Source organism: Triticum aestivum, chromosome 6D (assembly GCF_018294505.1).
Source record: "Triticum aestivum cultivar Chinese Spring chromosome 6D, IWGSC CS RefSeq v2.1, whole genome shotgun sequence".
Taxonomy (NCBI): Eukaryota; Viridiplantae; Streptophyta; class Magnoliopsida; order Poales; family Poaceae; genus Triticum; species Triticum aestivum.
Genome location: NC_057811.1, coordinates 363,479,966 through 363,487,854, shown reverse-complemented (window position 1 = coordinate 363,487,854; position 7,889 = coordinate 363,479,966). Strand labels below are relative to the sequence as shown.

General features: G+C 45.3%; 1 protein-coding gene across 1 annotated transcript; it reads left to right on the top strand.

The window, feature by feature from the left end:
* The first annotated feature begins 664 nt into the window (after positions 1 to 664).
* On the top strand, positions 665 to 1,684 carry LOC123141652 (brassinosteroid-responsive RING protein 1). The gene has a single exon (XM_044560741.1). It carries the CDS (start codon positions 809 to 811, stop codon positions 1,271 to 1,273), a length of 465 nt encoding a protein of 154 aa, XP_044416676.1. The 5' UTR covers positions 665 to 808; the 3' UTR covers positions 1,274 to 1,684.
* Positions 1,685 to 7,889: the final 6,205 nt, after the last annotated feature.

Sequence of the window (7,889 nt, the reverse complement as noted above, 5' to 3'; positions counted from 1 at the left end):
CTGCCGATGCCCGTCGCGTTGGCCTGGCCAACCGGAGGATATGACTCGTCCATCTCTTAGCTGCTCATTCATGTGCTGGCCATATATATGTTGTTCATAGATATTTCGGTTTGTACATGCTCACATGCTCAGGTATCGGTACGAGGTGTATACCGTGTTTGTCATGTTTACTGTTTTCTCGTGGATTAGATTAGTTCTAATATTCCCAACACAAACATATACGGTGGGAAAATCTCGTTACAAGCGGCACCAATCAGCCTCCGGTCTAAAGATTAGCATATAGGCGAAGCCCGCGTCAACGTCCCAGGCTTTCCCCCTCGCCTAAATCGCTCGTGTTGTCCCATGCGTGCCAAGTCCATGCTAGTGCACTACCCAAGGATGGACCGCACGTCCCTGCCACCACGCGGGCGTTCTTACCATCGCGTCACTCGTCCCCCGCGTTTTAACGACCTGGGCACTGGGCAGCTTCCGCGCACGAGCCGAGCACGCACGCACGCACGCACGCCGGCCATTTCCCATGCCGAGAGACGTACGGCGAGCTCGTCCCGTGTCCCCTCCGTCCACCCCTCCCCAACTCTTTCCGGTCCGCGTTATCCTCCACCAAAACCACGTGAAACTCTCCAACTCTGCTTCCTTCGCCATCTCTGCCGCTCTATATAACCAGCGAGCGCCCGCGCTTTCCTCCTGACTTTAGCTTAGATCAAGTACATATATCCTCTGTTCCTCCCCCGCAAACGATAGACAGGCCTGGCCGGCGCAGCCTGCGACGTTCGAGCTCCCGCCGCGCGTCCACGCGTCGTCTCCGGCCATGGGGTTCCCCCTGGTGTGCTACTGCGTTGCCATCCCCAAGCCGGTCATCGCCTTCTGCAAGCTCGTCGCCGCCGTCAGGGACGCCTTCCTCCTGCTGCTCTCCCTCGTCGGCCTCTGCCGCTCCCCGCGCCGCTCCGTGGACGACGCCCCGCTGCCCGAGGAGGTCAAGGAGCGCCTCCCGGCCGTCGAGTTCTCCTTGCTGGCGCGTCCGGCAAAGCAGGGGTGCCACGACGGGGACGACGACGTCGCCGCCGCGGCGGCCACGTGCATCGTGTGCCTGGAGAGGCTGCGGGCGGCGGACGAGGTGCGGCGGCTGGGCAACTGCGCGCACGCCTTCCACCGCGGCTGCATCGACGGGTGGATCGACCTCGGCCGGACCACCTGCCCGCTGTGCCGCTCCCACCTGCTGCCCCGCGCGCGGAGGGACGGCCCGCTCGCCAGCCTCCTCACGCGCGTTTGGTGACGACCAACCGCGCCACTCGTTAGCTCGGAGGCCACGTCTTTCGTTGTCCCAGCGCGGTGGCGGCCGACACAGAGATTCGCGATCTCGACCGGCTGCATGTATATTTAAAGATTGTGGGTTTACATCGTCTCAAAATCGGGATTTTATTTAGTTTAGGGCGCCACTTTGTATAGCCATCCAATCAAGAGGTCACCAATAGGTGCACAAGCATAGTTTTTTTTTCGTAGAGAAGGATTAGTTGGTCCAATATATGCCTGGTCGTGTTTGGCTAGTGGATCTCGAAATGTCAACAGCTCCAAAACGCATGTCGCTGTTCGACTTGTACAATCCCAGTCGTGGGACTACGACGTACAGTTGTATAACTCATACACTTATGCTTCATTAAAAAAAAACTTGATGATTGTTTGCTGACCGAGTTTTAATTTTTTGGTTCCGTCTAGTACCTCAATTTGCAGTGGCCAATAGTGCGTGGGGAAGATTCTGGACACGAACATGTGCACATTCAGTTCGGAAAAGACAGAAGTCACCTTAATTGATTGATTTTTAGCCCTATTAACGAGTTATATCCATTTCCCCTGTTTCTCTGCTCCAATAATAGTCACCACACAACAGGAACAGGACCCTATATATAGCGCGTAACCTCCAAATAATTCAATCTCATGGACTGCTGGTTTACATGGGAAGACCAACGGACGAAATCACTTCCTTTAGTGTAATATCACCAAACTTTGTTTAGTAGTTACTACTAGCACATATGCCAGTGCGTTATAACGGGACAAAAAATAACGTGCATTAAAATTTAGTGAGAATATATGTGCAAACAAAACCTTGTGTGCACGCAGGAAGGAACATTTAGATTCTGGGTTTCGCCGCGTGTGAAGTAATCAATCCGCTAACTTTCCATTCATTGATCGAGGGAATTTAAGGGGGTTGATTGTTTTTTTTTTTGAGAAACACATGTAATTTTATTTATACTCATAACAATTACCGATACACTGATTTGGATCTAAGCTCAAAGAAAGTACAAAGTAACTCTTAACTAAGAATTATAATGAAATTTCTTGGGAACACCTTCTTCGTAGTATCAATCTTTGCTAGAAGAAATACTTCAAAGATTTCGGTAAAGATGTTGCAATTGGACGGAAGCAACAATGTTGTCACTCTTTCACCCGCACGAACATTACCAATAATGATTTTTGAAAGCGCCTTGAGTCGGTCATCCAAAAAGATGGGAAGTCTTGATCGATGAACGTGCTTGAGCCGGGGATGATCCCCTAGAAGTGCAGGCCGTCGGATCACGATATCTTCACCATGGTGTCGATGAAAGATTTCAACTCCACAAAGAATCAAACTAACAAAAAAAGTTTGATAGACTAACGTAAACTCACCAGACCCGAATAATCGGATCAACGAGGACAAAACACTCTCTAACCTCATGGCACCGCCAAAAGAACAAAAGTAAATTTATTCTTACAAAATATGATGATCAGTAGACGATGACGATGACGAAGAACGTAAACCTCTTGAAGATGCGAGCCCCCCCACCTCTCTGTGCCAAGATGGCAGCCGGAGGCGAGGGGACCAAAAGTTCCCTTGCGACGACGACGGCGACAGCTGCAACCCTAGGGTTTTGTTAGGTCATCGCACGCCAGAGAAGGGCCCCGAACTATTCAATCCATTTTTCCATTCATTCAAGGGGATTTAAGGTATGAAGTTTCATAATATGGAAGCGAGGCGGGTCTTCTCTTTTCCATGTACAAGCCACCAATATAGTACAAGCGGAGTTAATTTGACTCCGCAGTTTTTTCGTTAATTGATCCACGGGATTTAAGGTGTGAAGTTTCATAATATTGGAGTGAGCCGGGTCTTCTCTTTTACATGCATCTAGCTCATGTATTCGGGTCTTCTCTTCTCTTTTCTTCATAGCAATCGTCAAGAAAATCAGGGTCCTTTTGTAGCTAGTTCACATAGCAATCCATCCATCTAGCTCACCTGCTAACCCTGGAACACAAGAGAACCCTTCTTATCGAAGAGAATTGCTGGAGTTAATTCCTTTTTTAAGAAATCTAGGATCCTTTTTCAGCTAGCTCACGTATCAATCCATCCATCCTTCATCCAGCTTAATTCATCCATCCTTCATCTAGCTTACTACATGTAGTTTCACACACGTACATAAATTGGTATGACTATCTGTAAAGAAGAAATGTGGGGCTACTTAAATATTTTTGCCATATTTCCCAGGTAGTGGGGCTAGCTAAGTTGCATGGGCTGTGAAAGGCCGAGGCATCGAAACGACCTTTGTCTGTAAGGCGCGCGTAAAAGTAAAAAAGACAACGTTGAACGATCGAACTCACGACCTCAAAGACACGACCAAGTGATGCCAACCACTCGAACGAACACGCCCCGCTAACAAATAGCGAGCACGAATATTAAAGAACATACCGAAGCATCAGATTCGGAACATTTTTTTGATTTTTTTGATTTTTTGAACTTTTCAAATATAATAATAATTATGAATTACCAAATATTCTTGGAAACATGAACACTTTTTGAAATACTTAACATTTTTCAAAATTACGAAAAGTTGTATGAAAATCCATACATTTTTAAAACACATGAAGAAATTTGAACAGGAACATTTTTTGGAATTCACAAACATACTTTTGAAAACATGAACCTTTTATAAAACATGAATATTTTTTGAATTTGTGAACAATTTTTAGAAACGGTGACAGTTTTGGAAATTCAGATCAAAATTTTAAAATGTATATATTTTAAACACGAGTATTATTTTGAATTTGTGAATATTTCACTAAAAAAATAATATGTTTTCAATTTGGAGAATTTTTTTAAATTTAATTTTTCAAAAATCTCAAACAATTTTGGAAAACATAAACATTTTTTTTAAAAAAGTGGGTACATTTTTTTAATTTTAAGAAATCCAGGGCCCTTTTCGAGTAAGCACACATACCAATGCATCCTTCGTCCAGCTTAATCCATCCATCCTTCATCCAACTTATTAATGCATGTAGTTTCACATAGCTATATAAATTTGTATGACTGTATCCAAAGGAGCAATGTGATACTATTTAAAATATTTTTTCCTTCAATTTGTGAACATTTCACTAAAACAAGAATATTTTTTGATTTCAAAACATTTTCTAAAATGCATTTGTTAGAAAATCTCGTATAATTTTGGACAACACAAATATATTTAAAAAAGGGAACATTTGAATTTTGAAAAAAATTCAGAACGAGAAAAAAGTTTAAAGTTCTGAACACTTTTCTAAACCGGATTTTTTTTGGAATTCTTAACATTTTTTGTGAATTTGAACAAAATTGAAATTTTGAATGTGTTTTGAAATTTTTTGATTTATGAAAAAAGTTAAAAAAGAAAATAAACTTGGAAAGAAAAATGGAAAATGAAATAGGAAAGAAACAGAAAAAGAAAAATAGAAACATAACAAATTGTTGGTGTGTGTGTGTGTGTGTGGAGGGGGCTCTTTAGGGCAGCCATCCGGCACTATAAATTGAGGAGGAGGGCAGCCACCACACTCACTCCAACTTGAGCCTTTGAGCTCCCACCAAATGACATGCAATGGCCCGCCTTCTCTCTCTAGCTACTGCATGAAATAGTGTCGTTGTGCCGAAAGACTGCATGGTCTTCGGTAGCGATTAGTTCTTGACCGCAGAGCGCTACTGGATAGGTGACACTGTATGTGTGCAACCCGGTAGAGAGATCGTAAGTTTGATCTTTTGTTCGAGGCATTGTTCGAGAGAGAAAATCCTCGCGGTTCGAAGGTTGTAAATTCCAAGCCACATGGATCTACAACAAGAATCTTCACCAACTCTACTTCTGCTGCGCTACGAGTTGCTAACGATCAGATCAAACCTTGTATGCATCTTCATAGTGGTCTTGAGATGGTGCGTACGACGGATTTTTGTTTGTTTTCCTAAGTTACCCTAAAAAAGTCCATACTAGTCACTACAAAAAAAATACTTCCGTGATGATACGCGATTGTCATAGTAGGTCATGTTTTCTATCATGCATGTATATTCGTGACGATTTTATGATAGAATCAAGATAGTCATACCAGTGCTATCATGGAAGTGTTCCATCACAATAATCCATTTTATCATCACAAAAGTGTTCACTTCTGTGACGATAAATTACACGTCATGGAAGTGATTTCATCAAGGGTAACCGACACGTGGCATCCATCGTAATGGGTCGCCGTTAAGCTATCGGGTGCCAGTTTTGGATCTGATATCCGTTAACAGCCCCGACCAAAGGCTATTTTTCACGTGCCAGTTTCTCATTCGCCAAGGAACCACGCGCCAGTTTTGTGTTGCGACAAATGTCATCCATTCAATGGACGAGAGGCGCCTATGAAATGTTAACACGTGGCAGGGCTCAATGGGCCCATTTAGGTTAAAAAGGTCGACCCAATAACAGCCTACTTGCATATGGCCCATGTACATCCATGACCCATAAGGAGGGTATCAATTCGGCCCATCAGCGGCCCGTTGTCCATTGGACATCATTGTGGCTCATCGGGAGTTTCGATGCATTAATAGTCTGCTACGTAAATGAGACCAATTACGACCTAGTGTATTTTCGGCCTGTTAGCAGCCCCTGCTAGAATTGGGCCATTGTCTGTGAGGTCTATCTTTCAGCCTTTTAGCAACCTGTCAAAGAGTTGGGCCATTGAGGGAGTCCTGGATTATGGGCTCCTCGGGCGACCGGGCTATGCAACATGGGCCGGACTGATGGGACGTGAAGATGCAAGATAGAAGGCCTTCCCCCGTGTCCGGATGGGACCCTCCTTTGCGTGAATGGCAAGCTTGGCATCTAGATGTGTAGTTTCCTTTCTCTGTAAACCAATTCTGTACAACCCTAGGCCCCTCCGGTGTCTATATAAACTGGAGGGTTTAGTTCGCAGAGGCTATCACAAATCATATAGGCTAGACATCTAGGGTTTAGCCATTACAATCTCAAGGTAGATCAACTTTTGTAACCCCTATACCCATCAAAGTCAATCAAGAAGGAAGTAGGGTATTACCTCCATCAAGAGGGCCCGAACCTGGGTAAACATCGTGCCCCCTTTGTCTCCTGTTACCTTCGATCCTCAGGCGCACAGTTTGGGACCCCCTACACGAGATCGGCCGGTTTTGACACCGACATTGGTGCTTTCATTGAGAGTTCCACTGTGCCATTGACAAAAGGTTCGATGGCTCGTTCGATCATCTACAACGATGCTGTTTCGGGGGAGGCTTTTCTCCCCGGTCAAATTTTTGTGTTTGGCGGCTTCGCGCTGCGTGGCAACTCGATTGGCCACCTTGAACAGATCGACAGCTACACCCCTGGCCATCGGATTAGTTTTGGAAATCTGAATTATGTCGTTGATATCCGAGGAGACTTGATCTTCGAAGGGTTCGCGGCCTCGACCTCCGCTCTTGTTGGAAATATGCCCTAGAGGCAATAATAAAATGGTTATTATTATATTTCCTTGTTCATGATAATTGTCTATTGTTCATGCTATAATTGTATTAACCGAAAACCATAATACATGTGTGAATACATAGATCGTAATATGTCCCTAGTAAGCCTCTAGTTGACTAGCTCGTTGATCAATAGATGGTCATGGTTTCATGACCATGGACACTGGATGTCGTTGATAACGGGATCACATCATTAGGAGAATGATGTGATGGACAAGACCCAATCCTAAGCATAGCACAAGATCGTGTAGTTCGTTTGCTAGAGCTTTTCTAATGTCAAGTATCATTTCCTTAGACCATGAGATTGTGCAACTCCTGGATACCGTAGGAGTGCTTTGGGTGTCTCAAACGTCACAATGTAACTGGGTGGCTATAAAGGTGCACTACAGGTATCTCCGAAAGTGTCTGTTGGGTTGGCACGAATCGAGACTGGGATTTGTCACTCCGTATGACGGAGAGGTATCTCTGGGCCCACTCGGTAATGCATCATCATAGTGAGCTCAATGTGACTAAGGAGTTAGCCACGGGATCATGCATTACGGAACGAGTAAAGAGAGTTGCCGGTAACGAGATTGAACGAGGTATGGGGATACCGACGATCGAATCTCGGGCAAGTAACATACCGATGGACAAAGGGGATTGTATACAGGATTGATTGCATCCCCGACATCGTGGTTCATGCGATGAGATCATCGTGGAACATGTGGGAGCCAATATGGGTATCCAGATCCCGCTATTAGTTATTGACCGGAGAGGTGTCTCGGTCATGTCTACATGGTTCCCGAACCCGTAGGGTCTACACACTTAAGGTTCGGCGACGCTAGAGTTGTAATGGGAATAGTATGTGGTTATCGAAGGTTGTTCGGAGTCCCGGATGAGATCCCGGACGTGACGAGGAACTCCGGAATGGTCCGGAGCTGAAGATCGATATATTGGACGAAGGGTATTGGAGTCCGAAATTGTTCTGGGAGTACCGGGTGACGACCAGCGTGACCGAAAGGAGTTTCGAAGGCCCCGACAAGCGTTGGGGGGCATTATGGGCCAAGGGGAGGGGGCACACCAGCCCCCTAAGGGGCTGTGCGCCCCTCCCACCCCATCTCAGGTAACCTGGAGA

Bases quoted from the DNA above. Each gene is read 5' to 3' on its own strand.
- LOC123141652 (XM_044560741.1), top strand. From the start codon at position 809: ATGGGGTTCCCCCTGGTGTGCTACTGCGTTGCCATCCCCAAGCCGGTC.